This window comes from Typopeltis vanoorti, chromosome 15, assembly GCF_054136105.1.
Source record: "Typopeltis vanoorti isolate ZY-2024b chromosome 15, IOZ_Tvanoo_1.0, whole genome shotgun sequence".
Taxonomy (NCBI): Eukaryota; Metazoa; Arthropoda; class Arachnida; order Uropygi; family Thelyphonidae; genus Typopeltis; species Typopeltis vanoorti.
This window is the reverse complement of record NC_143563.1, coordinates 114,504,189-114,523,289: the sequence shown is the minus strand read 5'-3', so window position 1 is coordinate 114,523,289 and position 19,101 is coordinate 114,504,189. Positions and strand designations below refer to the sequence as shown.

The 19,101-nt window shown below is 35.4% G+C and overlaps 1 protein-coding gene across 25 annotated transcripts in view; it reads left to right on the top strand.

Moving 5' to 3' along the window:
• Window positions 1–19,101, top strand: part of LOC150099090 (uncharacterized) — a 479,515-nt gene that overhangs the window by 288,804 nt on the left and 171,610 nt on the right. Inside the window, exon 5 of one of the 25 annotated variants that reach the window (XM_090405391.1) lies at window positions 4,056–4,704. The exons of 23 other annotated variants lie outside the window; for them this stretch is intronic. In XM_090405391.1, the coding sequence (XP_090261517.1) occupies window positions 4,056–4,330 (275 nt within the window). In that variant the 3' untranslated portion in view covers window positions 4,331–4,704. Of the gene's footprint in view, window positions 1–2,700; window positions 3,083–4,055; window positions 4,705–19,101 lie in introns of those variants that run through there. One more of the 25 variants, XM_090405385.1, reaches the window with a different exon arrangement.

The window sequence follows — 19,101 nt, the reverse complement described above, 5'->3', positions numbered from 1 at the left end:
ACATTTTCACAAAACACATTAGCCATGGCTGATGATTTAGTAGCTTTACTTTATAAAAGCTACTGGGGGGGGGGGGGAGTAAACATGGGAATCAAATTAGACATGAATTTAATGTCTTAAGGTAAAAGTTCTATTTAGAAATTTTAAGTTCCTCTTTTCAAATATCAAATACTGTACAGTCCTTAGCATTAAAGAAGCAAACTAGTCATTTTGTCACAATTTTGTGCCACTTTAGTAATGCCTTACTTACTTACTGATGCCTCCCACTTCAAATGCCTTAGGGAATTTCTTGTAGATAACAAAGATTTGAGTGTGAAATAATACTTTTCTTGACTGACTTACCTAACGTGTTTGGATTTAAGATTTTTTTAAATTAATAAATTTTGTTAAATATTGATGAGTAAGAATTGACATGCTATCATGTTTTGTTACTGAATATTGCCAAATGTAGTACCTACGCCTGATGATACTATTTGTAGAAACAGATAAGGCTCAGAATGGTAAATGTTTCCAAACTACAACTCATGCCCAACAAAGTGGGCGGAATAGAAGAAAAAAATGAAAATGTTATCAGATGTTAAATTGGATTCTTCTTCAACATGAGCTTGTAAAAAGTAGGTTTCGCTTTGGCATTCTGCACTAGTGTGTGCAGAATGCATGCACACACTAGCGCATGCATTGCTTTATGACAATTTGGTATTCAAGCCAGGAGGTGGAAGTGAATGGCAGATTGGTCAGGTGGGTAGGATTGGCCCTGAACAAGCTAGCAAGTTGGGCATGAGAGAAGTGGGTATTTTCCCAGAAAACTGCTAACCAGTGATGTACTGCAAAGTTCTTAGCTTGGGCCATACATTTTTAATGTATTTGTTAATGATATTTCTTGTGGAGTACCAACAAAAGTTGAGTGTTGTGGAATATTATTCCACAAATTAGTATTGTTGGCTGGGTACTTTATTGGTGAAACCGTGTTTTAGGAGGTAGGTGACATTACATCTGACATTCAGAGGGTAGGTTTGTAAGACTTTCTAAAATTACACAGCATATTGCTGCTATGATTTGCCAGCCTGGTTGGCCAAGTGGTTAGCATATCTACTCTCCAACAAATAGGTTGTGGACTTGAATCCCACCATGATCGTGAATGTTGGTGAATATCTTTAGGTGGAAGATGAATTTCATCACCTGATGTGTGACCACTGCTCTGCTTATTGTAGGCTTGGAGTGGCTTGAAAGAGTTGCATGCTTCTCTAGAGCAAGGTTTCTGGACTACGTAAGAAATAAATAAAAATAGAAAAAAAAATCCTTAACCTACTCATGGTAATAATGTACATAGGCCTATAACCTTTCATGAGTGAGAATTCCAAAAAAAAAGGGGGGGGGGAATAAGGAGCACTCAGACAATTCAGAGATAAGGAGATCATTGTGCCACTGTACAATGCATCAGCCATATTACACATGGCTTCTGGTGCTCAGATATAAGAGATATGTGACTAAAGCAATATCAGAACTCTGGATTCTTACGAGAAAGAGATCGAGGAACGTAAATTGCAAAATTGATAGGCAGAAATGAGGTGATGTGATAGAGATATTTTTATTGATAACAAGATTTTTTCATATTAATACAGAAGGATTATACTTAGCAGAGGTCAAGGGGGGAGGGGGGAGAGACTATTTGTGGTAATTGCATAAGAAGGACCCTTGGAGCTTTGTTATAGCAATTATAATTAGTTGATAATCACAAAAAAACGCTGTGTAACAATGAATATTAGAAAGCACCGAAAAGATATGAATTTAAATATCGAACAAGTAAGGTGTCAAAAAGTTGCTGTATTGTTTAGATTTTTGAGATAGGTTACCAACCTGGTTGGCCAAGTTCTGTGGCCTCCAAACTACATGCTGGGTTTATATCCCACGTTGGCATGTGTTTAAGTGTTAAGTGATTTTCATTGCCTGGTGAATTGATTTAGACCACTGTCCTACAGCTTGGAAATGTTTGGTGTTCCATAACAGTTTCTGGATTATATAATCCTTAGCCTACCCATCCATGTTATGCATAGGTTTACAACTTGCTGCGAGAGGAGTGACATTATTTACAAAAGTAATCATTGGCATCAGTAATTTTTGAAAACTAAATAAATGGACATTGTAAAAAAATTATTACTTCAGAAGCACATACTTCAAAAATCTACACTCATATGATTTTTGAAGCCGTAAGTGCATCAAACCATAGCATTAAATTTTCACGTCTTTTTATAACTTGGAATTTTTAATGCTACGTTCTCTGGGAATGCTGAGACAGCAATATATATTCATAGTTAACGATTACTAATAATTATTCATGTTGTGTACTAACATTTTAAACATTCATAAATGATAAATAAGCTATATCTGGCCTGTATACACTTAAATCGGTGATTAAAGATCAAGGAATATTAGGTGTTTACTTGATGATGGAAGTAAGTTGAAATAGCAAACAAAAAAGTTTAAGTTGCTTGTATTCTAAGTCACAGTAGAGTGTAATCAGTACCTATACCATAGCCTTCTGATATTACATTTTGTCATGTGGTCAAAAAAAAAAAAAAAAAAAAAAAAAAGTGACAGTCAAAATTACCTATTAGTTTAGGTAGATAATTATCAAATGAATCTTACGTTAAGTTAGATTTGATTCTCCAAACTTCTGAAGCTAATCTTTTCAAATTCCAGATATCATTGCAGATGACTTCAGGAATCGTACTTCAGCTTTACATTTCTTTCCCACGATGCACATCCGAAGGCGTCCGGAAAGGAGTAGTTCAGCTAAACCTCGTTGCCACATCTGCATGAAGTCTTTTTTTGACAAAAGTAATCTGCGAAGACATATGGAAATACACAATTCTCACCGTAGACCATACTCATGCTACATCTGTATGAGGCAGTTTTCTTGGAAAACAACACTAATGACTCACTTACGTACTTGCCATGAAATCAATAATTTGACTGCTGTGAGCAGTTTTTCCAATTCTTTTAAATAAAAATTACAAATTTTAAGTAAGTCATTGCTCTGTTAATTCCAAAGTGTATGCTCTAATAAACCAATTTCATGTAATGTAATGGAGTTTTTTGAGGGTTGGGGATGATTATGGGAGTGAAAGCATGTAAATACAAAAATTACTACCTTAACATGCATTAACAAATGCTTAGATCCCAGCATATATTTTTGTAAACAAAAATACTGAGGTATCTTTAATTTTTAGCTGACAAAATCATTAATTTCGATAACATACAAATACTGATAAAAAGCGTAATCCTATTACGCTTTTTTATAAATTAGATTTAGGAAGAAGCAATTAGCTTCTGAATAAGAATTAAATCCGCTTCCTCTTTATGTATGCATCCTGGTCCTGATAGTATTTGGAAAGTGATAAGTTTATGCTGTACCAACATTTTATAATTTTCACTATGGGGTGGACACATAGTTACCAAATCATTTCTATCTAGTGGTATTTATGCTGTACCAACATTTTATAATTTTCACTATGGGGTGGACACATAGTTACCAAATCATTTCTATCTAGTGGTATGCTATTTCGACATGTTTACTTGTTGAAATTTTTAAATAAAATGACATTTTGTCATTTAGGGAAATGATTTCCAGGAGCCACATCGAAACTTCGTATAACTACCCACCAACGGCTGCTGTCATATTAGCCTATCAAACTAAAACTTACTCTATGAGCCATTCTGCAGAATTTCTCCTTTTACCAGTTGCAGTATTTTCTCAGTATATTATTGTATAAGACTTAAAAATTTCATAAATAAGGGCAGAAAATCAAAATCACAAATTTTGTGATCGTTTAGCTTTTGTTGTCCTTATTTTCTTTATTACTATCTCTTAAGTAAAAATGAGATGGTGAAATACCTCATTTTTATGGAAATATTCTTTTGTCGAATGATTGATTAATGTCGTGACTTGCCCATAAAGACTGACTGGTGAAAAAAAGAAACTAAATAAAATAAGTTTCACTATATAGATTATATCTCTTAGTCCGGAGCCTGAAGTAAATTTTTTCGAATTTCAGATTACTTCTTTGCATTTCAAAGAGAGTATCTCACATCTGTACCACGTGTTTTCCGCCCGAAGCGGGGAAGAAGTAGTGTAAGTCAACCCATGGAACTTCGAAAACCCCGCTGTCCCATCTGTATGAAGTGTTTCTTTGATCGCAGCACCTTAAGGAGACACATGGATATCCATGATTTTCAGCGCAAGAATTATTCCTGCCATATCTGTGGAAAAGGTTTCTTGTGGAAGACTAACCGTTTGGCACACATCCGAACTTTTCACAGCTCCCAATGATTAAGAAGTAATTAATTTGAACTTTAAAAACCTGTGTGTGAGAGTATTTGTTGTGCGCGCGTGTGTGGACAATAAGAAGGTATGACATCAGTATTTCTTTGTGAATTTGAATTTGAAATGTTGCAAACTTCTCCATTTTCCCTGTTTGACTAATGAAGCCCTTCTTCCTGATTTTTTTGTGACTGATGGGGAAAAATAATGATTATTTAAATTCAGAACAGGTGGAACAAGCTTCCAGTTATTGAAAACTATCTGTTAATTTTGATTCATAACTGCATTATGTCATTCTTTTACTTTATCCGCCATCTTCTGCAAATGAGAACTATAGACACAACTTACTGAATAACACAGCTTAGTAATAACTTTGTGGATGAGTGGGGAGAGTATCTAATATACATTTATTCAACATAATATTAAAAATAAATAAATAAAAGAAGAAAAGAAACAAAAAGCCTCCTTATCATTTTTCATACATAAAATATATTTTTTATTAAAACTATGGAAATGATTTATAATTAAGCAGAGGTATTGTCTGTTCCATTTGACATTTATAATTTTGCAGTGTATTTTTAACTACTTTGGAAAGTTTGAAATATTTATAGTTTGTTATAATACATAACATTACCTAAAAACAGATCATATAAGATCCAATTTTAAAAAAAAGACCTCAAGACTGAAATGGTTTTATTTACAGAGTTAGGTTATTAAAGTCTTCCCTCTGCATGCATGCATGCATAGGGAAGACTTTATATATATATAAAGTCTTTATATATAAAGACTTATATATATATCTTCATTTTTTCCAGTTATGCTTTCAAATATAGTTATGAGTATTATGGCAATGGTTTAATTTGTCAACATGATTAAACTTCTTGTTCTCTTGCATTTTTAAAGAAGAAAAATGTAGTATGGAATTCTCTCCAGTCTCTTGAAATAATACCACTGTCATGTTGGTGAGATAACCAACTTTAGCTGGCACCACTTGCGACACATGTTGACTGCAGTATATAATGGTGACAAGTCCATGCATTGGTGGGATGCTTCTTATAGAGCATACTTATAATGCACAACAGCCTTTTGTGCAAGAAAAAATCCGCACCATTTTGGTATTGCTGTGCAGCAGGGGCGAATGCAGGTCTTGAAATTCACGCTTGCTCTTGTTATCATTCAGAGCGTGAGAGGTGTGATTGAAGTCTGATTAGCGGAATAATGAATTACTGATCATTTAAAACTATATTTAGAAATTTATGTACATTTAATCATACAAATACAACATTTATTTTACAAATGATATTCTGGATTTTTCAATTTAGTTGAATACAAATTCTACTCTACGGTTCTTTATGAACTGGTCAATAACATCGTCATAAAAAGTTGGTTGTAACTTAATTTTCCCAAGCAACACGCACACTTGTAAAGGCTGGCTTGAGCTACTCTGACTGCATATGGCCTGTGTTTAAGACGACGTGAAGGGAGTGGAAATAGCTATGCGCGCGAATAAATCACAGTGTTGCAGCGAGGACCTGGAAGCTCCCACAACCGAGCAAGCATCGGCCATCGATACACAACGCAAAGCTCAATTATTGCCGCGCAAGCTTAAGACGTCTTCTGTCTACAAAAATAAAAGTCTAAATGGAATGCTTATAAATGCATGCATTTATTAACAAATAAATATTACTTCTTTCTCAAGTAAGCTTGCACAGCAAGCATGGAGAATTCGTCCCTGCTGTGCAGTTGCTGGTTGCTAGAACAAAGAGAATTTCCATTGTTTGATGTCTGTTGGGATCATGTCTACAATATCATCATCACCTGTTATTATACTATTTAAGAAATTCTTAGAAAGTGAGTTAGCTGGGTTTTGGCTCCTAAAATTGCAAACAAAGTACTGAGGCTGCATAGAATGCAAATCGAGGCACTTTAGAGGGAACATGGTGACTTGTTAAATAAGAAATTCAGCTGCAAATGAAGAGTAACTATGGTATTCCTTCCCCCTTTCAAAAGTATATCTGTCTTTGAAAACAGCAGACCACTGAATTTTCATGTGGCTAATTATGTTATAACTAAGCACTATCTGCAGTACTGCATGTTATTATTTCTGCTGTCGTCTTAGCAGTTGTTCCTGATAACGCGTAATTACTAGTGGGCTTAGGAGTTCAGGTTTTCACTTAGAGTGGCTGCTGTTTTTATGGAAATGTTTTCCTGTCAAACAAAGGCTATTCTCCTTACTACTGGAAATTCACGAACGTAGAATGAAAAACGTCACTCCAGAAGGAGTCTGAAATAATAGAATTCAATCTGAAAGACACAATGTAGGATGTCCTAAAAGTCATGAACCTTGAGTTGAACCTTTATAACTGCTATATTTTTCTTACTGCAGAGTTCATAAGAAAAACTAATAATGGATGCAGGAGTTGTCATATGGGTGCAATACTGGATCGGCTGAAAATCAGTGCATGGTTAACTTAATTACAGGTGATTGTTGTTGCATTGAAAGTAGAAAGTTCTCCTTGGAAATTTATACACAATGCACGGCGTTTTTACCACTGTGTGTTGAGTACTTAAAGTGTAGGACCACAGCAATTTTGGTCTTAACCAAAAACTTTCATCTGCTATCTCCTAAATGCCTAACAAAATCTGAGAAAGATTGATTGGCAGTCTGACCTTCAGGAATAAATTCCTGGTATATATTTCCTTCAAAGATTATAACGATTATATTCTTACTGTTCAGCTGGACTGACCTGGCTTTCTCTCACTTCAAAGGTCATAGAACAGAGTAAACACGAACTATAATAGTGACACTCAGTTGACTGACATGCAAGTACGACACTACCACATAGCATCCAGTTAGACTATCAGCCATATGCACCCCTTGTGGGCATTCTAGGATCTTTTGTACAGTATCCTGTATTCATGTCCAAGGTTCATGCATCTTGTGGATGTGTCATAGAAAAATATCTGCTTCATCAAAACAGGCATGTTGCTTAAACAACTACAGAATACGTAAATATATGAATCTTAGCTGGTAACAGTATTACTAAGCATTCAAATTGTAATTTAATAATAAATAATATTTGTCAAACCATTTCATTTTACTATTAACACAACTTTTGGGACACCCTATAATTATGCTATTTTATTTCTAATCGGTGATTCAATAGGAAAAATATATATACAGTTAAAGTGCATATGATTTTAGTTGAAGCAGAAATCACTTTGATCATCAGCAGTATTTTTATATTAGAAATAAATGATTATCTCCTAAACAGTTTGTTGATACCAATCCCTGGACTGAACATTGCATAATTCATTTAGTTTGTTGAACCTCTGCATACAGCTTCTAAGCTAATTTGTCATTTTATAATATAATATTATAACATACATATTTATTCACCTGACTTACTGATGAAGGGACCAAAGTTTGATGATGTAATTGACAAATCCAAATGTAATATAATATGAATGTAGACAGCATATTCTCCAAATGAGTATTCTTCGGTGAGCTGGTTGATAAAAAATACTGAAAATTTATAACATAGAACAAAAAAATATGATATATTTAGAAATGTAGGTTGTTTTTTCACTTGGTTATAAATGCAGCAAGAAATCATATTTTTCTTTAATTCTTTATCCAGGTGTAAGCAAACAAATTTTGTACATGAAGTATCCTCACAACTAGGCTACTTGCATAGAGAGGCTAATGACTTCACATTGATTGCTTTATTATTGCATAATGCAAAACACATACCCTTTCGGATGTGTACTATGCATTATGGGAAAGGCCACTAGCCAGGTCGGTTTTGAACTTTATTGAGGGTCTCATCAGCAGGAGCCAGATCCAGATGAGATACCAAAGCTGAAGTAATTCAAGTAGTGAAAAGGTATATTACCTTATTAAAATATTCTGGATTAAAGAGCAGTTCGTGCGAACTGCTCTAATCATCAACCTCTATATACAAATGGCCTTGTCGGAAGATATGTCATGTACAAATTTCATTTGCTTACACTTGGATAAATAAATAAACACGAATATGATTTATTGCTAAGCTTAATTTATATTTAGAAATGCATTTATTGTTACTAACAGTAACTGAAGCAGTCTTTTATTAGAAAAGAACAAGAATGATTCAATAATGATTATTATTAGTTGAAGATAATTTTCTTTGTGCTTATAAGCTTTTCAATAAAAAAATTATCAAATTACCAAGTTGTTGAGAATACTTCTAGAGTCTGTCACTGCTTATAAATCCATACACAATTTGTGCTACCTACATGTCTCGCTGATAACCCGGGTATAATATCAGAAACTTCATTTTGATGTGTGCATTTTTCTGGATTCATTCAAACTTTTTGCAAAACTGTACATATTTAAAAATTGATAACATGTCTTTATCCGTTCAAAAGAAAGCATAGCATAGTGGTGTTCACAGTAGTTCTTTTAACTTGTTATATTATATGTGGTTAATTAATTTAAATTAAAATAAGTGTTTTCTCGATGTTATTTTCTTCCATGTTATATGCATATATACTTCCTCATCAATGGTATGAGACAAATTAGGAGATTAAAGTTTCATTGCCTCATAATTTGTCCGTTAATTTACAGTTCACGTGGGAACGCAGCTGCAACATTCAGCTGTGATGAGAAAAAAAAAAAAAAATGGGCCATTGATAAGACAAGAGAAAACAGTTAATTGTATTGTACAATAATAAGGTAATAAAAGGATTCTAAAATCAATATAATTTCATTTGTGGTCAGGTTTTATCTTGCTTCACTGGTATCAGTATGGAAGACGATAAAACCTGACGACAAATGTGATGTGTTTTGATTTAAAATATCACTGCCACAAGTAGAAATCTAAAGAAGATGTTTATTAAAATGTCTGTTATTTCTGCATTTCAAGTCAGTATCTTATAAGAGCACTATAATTAAATAACTGTATTGCGAAGTACAACTGTTACATATGTGGTCAAATTTTAATATAACTGAAGCTGAGCATGAAGTAGCAGCCTCCCTTTTGTTTGATTATAGGTAACCCCTATAATCATTTGATTCATACAATAATCGTTTGGCAAAATTGTTGTAGCAGTATTTGAGGTAGGGAGAGAACTGGTTTTTTTTAGGCCTCACTCTCAGATTTATGTCCAATTCTCTTTCAGTTGATAATATTGTTTCATTCGATTCTGTATGGAGTATTCCGAACACTGTGAGAGTCTCATTTTGTCAATAATTAAAGTATATGTATCTGTTGTAAATATCATTGTGTTGAGTGTTACTTATTTTTCCCAGTCCGAAGTCGGTAAATTTGCAAGCATGGCATCACTCATACATCATATACGTGACAGAAGATTGAGTGCAAATAGAGAAAAGCTTAGTGAACTAATAAGACGAGTAACTAGTCTGGCATGTTGGAGGTTTAATTGAATATTTACAGCACGAGGAAAGGATTAAAAACTAATCTTAATGCTTCCAATGTTTCGTATCAATCACTGAGAGATTTTCGGGATTACAAATAACTTGTGACACTCAAATACAACATAATACTAAGTGAAACACGCTCTTTCCTAGTGCTGTAAATATTCCATTAAATCTCCAATATGATGTCCTCCCAGCCCTTAAGCCTCAACACACGGGTAACTAGTCTGTCTTGAAGGACCTGTATATTGAAATATGGCCTCATGACCCGGACATCATGTCTCACTGTATCTTCATTGGGGGGAGGGGGGGGGAGTTCTAAGTTTTTAGCTTACCTCTGATATTGATAAGTGCCAGGAAATGTACAGTAATTTATAGATCTTCATACACCATTCCATTTTCTGTGAGGTCTCTGGTTACAAATGACTTGTTCATATTAACTATATAATTACATATTTGTAATTTTATAGTTAACACGTTAAATGGTAATCATTATGTACTTTAAAGATCTTCACTCTTGATCAACATGAGTTATACAGGCTGTTCCATGAAGACAGTGCATTTACACGTAAAATCTGTATATTCATGTCTAAAGCTGACAGATGATTTCATTGCTCATCCGGTATGCGATTACTGTTTCCCCTTCGCCTTTATTTTGGCGCCTTGAAAATGTTCTATGTTTGGTCTGTACAACAGTGATTCCGGATTATGTCATCATTCTACAAGTGCCAAACTACGGCAAGTTAGCCTGTTCATTAAAAGGAGTGATAAAACCATGTGCCAACTCAGTAAGAGACTTAATTCCCCTTCAGTTGTTTATTGATCCATAGTATCGCAAAAATAAATAAATTAATAAATGAAATCAAATACTACACATACCGATTTCAGAAAATCTGAGCCATTACACACACAAACCCTCCTTTGAATGCCACTCATTGTTCGTTTCCTGTACAGTTAAATTTTGTTCTTTTTGTTTTCGTGTAGTTACTTGAACTTATATACTGCACCAAAAATATATATATATATTTTTTGATTCTTAACATAAAATTGTGCTATTTCATGAATTTGGACCAGTTGTCCTGCTTAGATCTGTTCAGTACTTGAATCAGCCTACCTCTTCTTCTTTCCTATTGTTCTGTTGATCATTATTTCTTGGGTTTCATACGGCATCCTTTTAGATGTTTCTTTGTTTTTGTATTGCTGATGTCAGGTTTAGTTCTTTAATATGTCACTTGGCAACATAAATCTGATGTACCTGTTCATCTGCCCAAAGTACAAGTATATCATCACAATATATAAAATAAACATCGGCACCAAAACAAGAACCCTTATTCTGCTTGTCAGCATTTTTGATGTATGGTGATCGTTTCCCCAGCACAACTTGCTAGTCAAGAATCCCGTGTATCAGGCTACCAATTGACCATTCATTCCCATCCTGTTCAGTGTCAGTAGTAGTTTTTCACCTGATATCCTTTCAAGTTTCCTTTGCAGAACTAGGAAAGTTATATACTTATAACTTGTCCAGTACAGTGACTATTTTAAACTTAATTAGGTTACTGAAATAGTAACTCACCTTAATATATTCATGCTGTCCTCTGGAAAAATTCCGATTCTCATCAGTCCATTTTGTATTCTGTCACCTTCACCTCCATTCCTGGTATACAGACTGACTTATAGTTTGTCACCGCTGACGTGGATGCATTTATGTCATCTTTCACTCGCAATTTTCAGGGACTGTTCCCATTGTTGGGTTCTAGTTAAACCACCAAGCCTAAGACTGTGTCGGCTCCTTTAATATTATTTTAATATACACGGTGATATTCCATCAGTCCCACAGTGTTATTAACATCAAGCTTGTTAAATTTTCAGTTTCCAATATGAGTATAATATGATGAAAAGACTTCACTTTTGAGTAGTTTTTGTTGTATTCAGGACTACTCTCCTTTCGCTCCAAACATGAAATATGGTGGGGGGGGGATACCAGCTGAACATTTCCATTATATGTTTTGAAGATGTCATCAGTGTTTGCCTTTTTTTTATATATATTTATATATATATATATATATATATATATACTCATCACATAACTGTAGAATTTCAAGATTTTTATTTGCTATTTCACCCATTCTTCACTTTTGTTTCTTGAATTTCTACAGTGTCCTGCACTGTAGTTCGACGTTTACTTTTTCTTCAGTGAAGTTTGCACTGCCTAACAGCCTCCAGTGTCAAACCAGAATCATTCACACATCAGTTGGTGTCAGCAAAGCTTCTTCCATTATCATTCTGTGCGACGCTGTTATTTAACTAGCCTTTGAGATGCTTCCAACACATGAGTTAATAGTTAGCTCTGATCAACTTAAGAATATGTGTCAAAATGATAGCTAGTACACCAATTTATCTGATATTTTAGCGGTTTCATCTTCCTGTTGAATTTCTGCTAATAACTGATCGCATACTGATAAACGATAGTACAAAGAAATTCTCTTTTCTCCGTAGGAAAATTAAGTATTTCAGAAGTATCGGTATCCACTAGCCACATCTCTTATACTGGCGCTGTTTGTTAAACTGCAACATTCTCAAACACACAATTTCCGCTTATCATGTGTCCTCTACACAGACTGTAATATACCTGTTCACTGGAAAAGTAATTATGCTAACTGATGTCTTAAACAAAAAAATTACATTTTATTGTGATTTCAATAAACACACACACAAAAAAAAAATAATAATAATAAAATAAAATTCATAAGTTTATTTGTGCTACCTGTTTGATGTCTTGACATCAAACAGGTAGCACATGTGATTCTAGTGGTCCATTCAAACTTTCTCGGTTTTCTTGTGACGCCCCGGTACTTTTAACCTGAGCAGACAGTTTTTTTTTATAGTTACAATTGTGGCGCGCACACACACACACACACACACACTTGCAAGCATTTGTTGAATCTTTGGAAATACTTTAGAAAGTCATCGTAGAGTCAATAAAGTCATCGCGCGAGGTACATATATTCTACAATACCACGATATCTATCTTGCAAATGTGTTTTAAAGAAGTTAACACAGGATGAGTCAAAATGTTGAGCGCTAGGATCGAAAGGAAACGTTTATTGAGAAAAGAGTATTGAACAGAGAAATGTAAAACATTCAGAAGCATTAACGCTCAGTACCTTTCGAAAGGCATTTCCTGCCGAACAGACATCTGGTGCTCACAACAGCCTGTAGATATACAGTTCTTCATCCACGTTTTGTTGGCCGTGCGTGCATAACCTCGGGGCGGGGGGGGGGGGAGGATGGGTCAAGCTCCTGTGGCCTTGCAGGATCCCGTTTGTCTAGTCCCGCTCTCACATCCATCATGGATTGTTCATGATGAATGTGAGCGGAAATGCCCTATCTTGTTGGAAATCAGCATTTTGAGAACTGTGGCAGTAACCGTAGCCCCAGCGTGTCACAGTACGCACTTCCGGTTTATTTATTTTTTCCATAAAATGGATTTTCAGGATAGTCAGCGGATTTAGTTACCGGGCACAAAATAACTTCTTCATTGTCCTTTGAAAATTGGACAGTTATGTGCGGAATTTCTTACTTAATCCCATATAGTTACCTGTTCACTTTTTGTGCCAAATTTGTAAACAGTACGGTTGGAGTGCAAGGCGGTTTGCAGTGTTCGCCACAGTTTTCTTTGGTAGGTTCTCCTCATGGCTATACTATACTTCATTGTCAACTTTCGCAAGCTTCGTATAAATGACTATCGAGCACGTTCGGCTGTTTCCTCACATCACGATTCAGTTATGAATAAAAAGAGGGGAAAACTATTTCTTCATTAATCATCGGATAAACATGAAACGCCGAACACCATTCATACATGACGATTTTGTCTCCTCCCGGAAACTGAAATATTTAACGTCAACAGTACATAAATCTCTGCACACCATAAATATACGCATAAAAGCTAAACCAGTGAATGACGAAACCAATCCTCGGCATCTAAGTTTGATAAACCTGCGTTTATCTTTTGGTGAATTGGAAAAATGTCATTCTTATCACTCAGTTGTTTGCAATCTATCGTGTTCGATTTTTGCTAGTTGCTTGCCGCTACACCGTGTACCGGCTTACCTATACGATCCGTCCCTGAACAGCGGCAGCAAATGAAAGAGGGAGTGGAGGGATTATCAAACATACGAGAACGACAAAGGTGCACAATTTTACGACGTAAAGTTTTGTTTAACGATGGAAGGGTTGCCTGGGTATATTTTGAAGATAACTATTTTCTGTTCTTTTTTTTTTTTATCTGCCTCCCACCCACACGAAAGATTTTGTTAGTGCATTCGTACTGTGAGTGAGCTAAGCTTTTTTTTTTTTTTTTTTTGTCTTAAATCTATGTGAGACCACACCCTGGTTTCCTGACCAGGGTTAGTAGTCTCACAGAATACTTAGAAAATTATACCTTTACACCAGTTGAAACGAAGAGAAGGAAACGACTAAAACAAGAAAACAATAGACAAAATCCAAGAAATAAGACGGCCATGGGAACAGAAAGATTACCAACTAAAGCCCTGTATATAACGATGGAGGTAAAAGATCCAAAGGGCGACCCAGAATTAGATGAATAGACAAAATAAAAGAGGACCTGAAAACCAAATCAGGATAGTCAGCGGATAAGCGACACCAAACTAGACAGAATTGTTCGGACTCTCCAGGGACAGACAGAAATGGAAAGAGTTAATTCGGCCTCATCATCATCCACATAGATGATGGAAGAGAGAAGATACCAATTGTCATTTATATATATTTCTTGCGTTGATTATGTTTTTACATGCCATGACACCTTTCATGTATCTGAGGTGCGCCATGTTAGTTTCTAATACGGGATTTTCACATATTTTGTGCGTTCAAGTCTTCATTCCTATTTTAATCATTGTGTTTTTGTTAACTTCCTTTAACGAACTTGACCAGTTCCTATATGAGAAGTAGCCTTTTAAAAAGATTAACGTTGTACCACAGATCGTTACGTACACGATGCTATGAACTTACCATTGTAAAGAAACCTTAAAATCATATCATTATTTTAGAAAGTGTAATTATTCCTTTCGAGGTTTTCTTTGAATTGAACTGTCTGAATTTTTATCAAACCATAAGTCGTATACTGAGTTAAAATCATTAGAGCCTTCAGAGGTTTAATTGCAGTTGGATTGTTTTGGAGTTACAACCAAAGCATCTAAAGCTTGTGTCATATATCTCTTTATGCTACTAGTTTTTCCTTTTTTTTTACTGAAGTAAAGACTCACTCACCTTTGTGTGAGACTTTATCTGCGATAATAATAAGTCGTTTCTTGTTGGTACATTGCAGTCTCATTTTCATCAGTGCCTCTAACAATTACAGCACGAAGTTGGTAAATGACGTCAATTGTATGTGTGAAGTTCGATAACTGCTGTTTTATTACCAATAGACGAATGCCCAAAAATTATTAACTAATTCGGAAATTAAATACAGTACATCTAAAGCGCATTCAGAGTGATTCTACAATTATCTTTGTAGAATTGCCCATTTTATCATGAGCTACATGACTAATTACGTAATAGTTTGCGACGCTTTCTGGCCCTACCATCAGGACCATACTTACATCCCCCCCCCGATGGGCGGGGCCCGAGGCGCTAAAGTGCTCCGGGGATTCATCCCTCATTGTTTGGGAGACGTAATCCCCCCCCCCCCCCAGCTAGACTCGTACGCCTGTGCATAGGTACATACTACAAAATGCGGCAGAATGCCATTATAAACCACACCTTTATAATCATAGTAGTTGTGCGAAATTACGGCAAACTCTGATCGAGCAGGAAATATAAATGCGGTTGGGAATATCAGATAACTGACGTAGATTGCAAATAGGTTAAAATGAAAATTGTTTAAACAAAACTAAAGTGTTTGCAAGTTTGTGAACTGCCTTGGTCTATACCAGTGGTCGTTATCGACCCCCAGGGGTCGATAGAAAAATATAAGACATAATTGTATGGGTAATATTTAATTCGGTTAACTTGGATTACCTCCATCCTGAATGACAACGCAATTGAGAGTGAATCGTGGGAACAGTGACATGAATAGGACCTGTAGGATGGAACAAGGTCATGAAAATTGTTACGGAGGCCAATCAAGTAGGCCAAAATGACGTATTTACCAATAAACGGATGTCGGTAGTTCCTGTGCGGCGGGAGCGAGATTGCAACACGTGGGCGGTTGCTTATTTACTTATACTTACACGTATTCGATCCCAGTCTCATTTTGGCCCATCGACATACAAGTGAGCGTTAATGTTCTAAAATTCATCAAAATACATATTATAATTAAATCATTATTTCATTTTCAGCGATTGGAGGAATATTTAAATAAGTATGATATTCCATTTACTAATATAACAGCAGTAGCCACAGATGGCGCACCTGCAATGGTGGGCCGTTATCGGGGTTTCGCTGCTTTTCTGAAAGAAAAAGTTCTAAGTGCACGTACTATTCACTGTGTATTGCACCGAAACTTGGTGGCAAAAACTCTCAGTGACGAACTGCATGATCTAGAGGTGCAAGTCTACAAAGATTTGTTGAGTTGTTCGATTCAACCCTAGAGTTTCTTACAGATGTTAATTTGTTATTGAGTGATGAACTGAAGAGAAATAAGAATCATATTTTCTACTTGGCGGATTTTTTTTCCCTTCAAAATTTAATGACGTACACACCCTCTACAAGATAAAGATGCCACGATTATTCAAGCTCGGACGATTCTTTTAGGCTTCCAAGCTAAATTAGCCTTATTTAAATCATCATTGTTACGAAAAGATTTTCAGTACTTTTCGAATCTACGGCAATTGGAAGTAAAAGATGAAGACTTGGAAATATACACAAAACATTCAAAATTTGAGCGATGATTTTAAATTGCGCTTTGCAGATTTTGAAAACATGCACATTCCATATTGGGTTATCACGCCATTTTCTGCAGATATTGAAAATATCGAATGTAACTTACAAGATGAACTTATTGAATTGTCAGTTGATCTTGAAGCTAAGACGCTTTTTAAAAATAGGACTTTAAGTTACTTTTGGACGAATATCAATGTAGAAAAATATCCAAAACTTTCTGAAGTGGTACTCCCATTTTTGCTTGCATTTCCAAGCTCGTACATGGTTGAAGCTGGTTTCAGCCATGTTAATTCCATTTTAACAAAACAAAGAAATAAGCTACATATAGAATTCCGTGGCGATTTAAGGCTGAAACTTACTAATTTTGAACCCAACATTGCTAATCTTGTCAAGAGTCACGAAGCACACCCTTCACATTGACAACGTTAGTAAATTGTATACTAAGTTAATAAAAGTCTTACTTTCATATACTGTATATAAGGAAGATGGTATTGTTATTATTTTGTTATCTAAATTAACTTTTATATATTATTTAGCCCTCCTATCAAATATGTAATTTAAGAAGGACATCAGAAACGTATCCCTTTGACGTTAAGCCAATATAATAATATATACTATATTATACATACAATAAACACTGTAACTATAAAATAAACAATCAAAAAACTCGCATAAGCGTCTTTTTTGCTTGTCCAATTATAATTACGTAATAGTAAAATAGAGGGGGGTCGATAAAAAGTCTAGAAACTCTTGAAGGGGTCGACGGTCAAAGAAGTTTGGCGACCCCTGGTCTATACAGTATCTCCTGATTTGTCGCGAGTGAACACCAAGCCGCAAGCCAAGATTCGTCATATTGTTTAAATAAGGCTAATGTTTGATGTGATAAATGAACTAGTTTCGGACATCTTCGAGAAGGTTTATATCCCTGATGTATCTTCATTAGGTTACACGATCACTCTGTTATTTATCTAGATTATGCCTAACTTGCAATTCAGATTTGGGAGGTCTGTTAAGCAGAGCTGCTAATAAAAATAAATAAGCACTATTGCGTAAATTGAATTACAAAAATAAAAGAAAATACCCCAAAGGCTGCATGCACTCTGTAACCCTGCTATTTGGAAATGGGTGGAAGCTGGTGTCTACCCTCAGTGCATAGACCGAAGCGTACCAATGTTAGCATACCATATCATGTTCCTAATCCTGCGCTAATATACTGTGTGCAATCGCAGATTTTTTTAATTTTTTTATGTGGGTTGTATGGTGAAAGTTCCCGTTTCCGAAGGTGCCGACTTAGTTGTAAGAAAGCGCAACACTAGACCACAGGGAGGTTGAGAATAAGAATCGAGCCTATAACGGCCTTTATTTTGTTCGATCTGACATCGTGGAAATTACCACATGGTCACGCAACGCGTTGATTGAATACGAGTTAAAAAGTCAACTCGGATACAGTTAACCCTTGAACAACGCGGGGGTTATGGGAGCCGATCTCCCGCGCAGTCGAAAATCCGCGTATAACTTGTGACTCCCCAAACACTTAACTACTAATAGCCTACTGTTGACCGGAAGCCTTACCAATAACAAACAGTCCATTAACACACTTTGCATATATACATATGTATTATGTACTGTATTCTTACAATAAAATAAGCTAGAGAAAAGAAATCATAAGGAAGAAAAAATGCATTTGCAGTACTGTTCTGTGTGCAGGGATTCGCTACTTTTATTTGGATGCACCAGTTAAGAGATTTTAAAAAAAAAAAATTCAATATTAAAGTTACGGAAGTAGAATTTCTGAGATTGCATGTTTCTCTCTCTCTCCCCCTCCCTGTCATCCTCTTGTACACAAAAGAAATACTTAATGCGCAAAAACATTTATAAAAAGATGTTATGTAAGTCTTGTTCAAAAACTTGGCACATTTTTATTTATGCTATAGTTTGTTTCATTAGATTTGCTAGGTATTGGCTCAATGTTGTCTTGCAGCAGTGTGTTATAGCAGAAAATACAGCACATCTTAATACTTTAAAAGGCGGCGCAAATTTCTCACATATTATAAAAATTATTTCATGCAATAGTTATCCGAAACCGAATCCTTTGTTCCTATGTATTCCAAACTGATATATACACAGTAGGAAAAGCAGCGGTATAAAGAGCAGTTCTCACAGCTTTTTCCGCGTCATTTGTGTCTCGTATCAGTCGAACAGATGTTAGCGAGAACTGTGGACATAAAATAAACTTGCATTGCGGAATAATTTAGCATTCATGCTAATTAACGGTGACGCCGAATATATCAAGCAACGTGCTTGATGCCTCGGGACTAGGGGTGGCAACTTAGAGGCAAACCAAAAATTTACTCTTTATTCACTTTTAACACCATAGAAATACAAATAAAAGAATTCTCAGGATGATAACCCTGGTAACCATCCGGAGAATTCTTTTACTTTTTATTTCTTCGGTAGCATC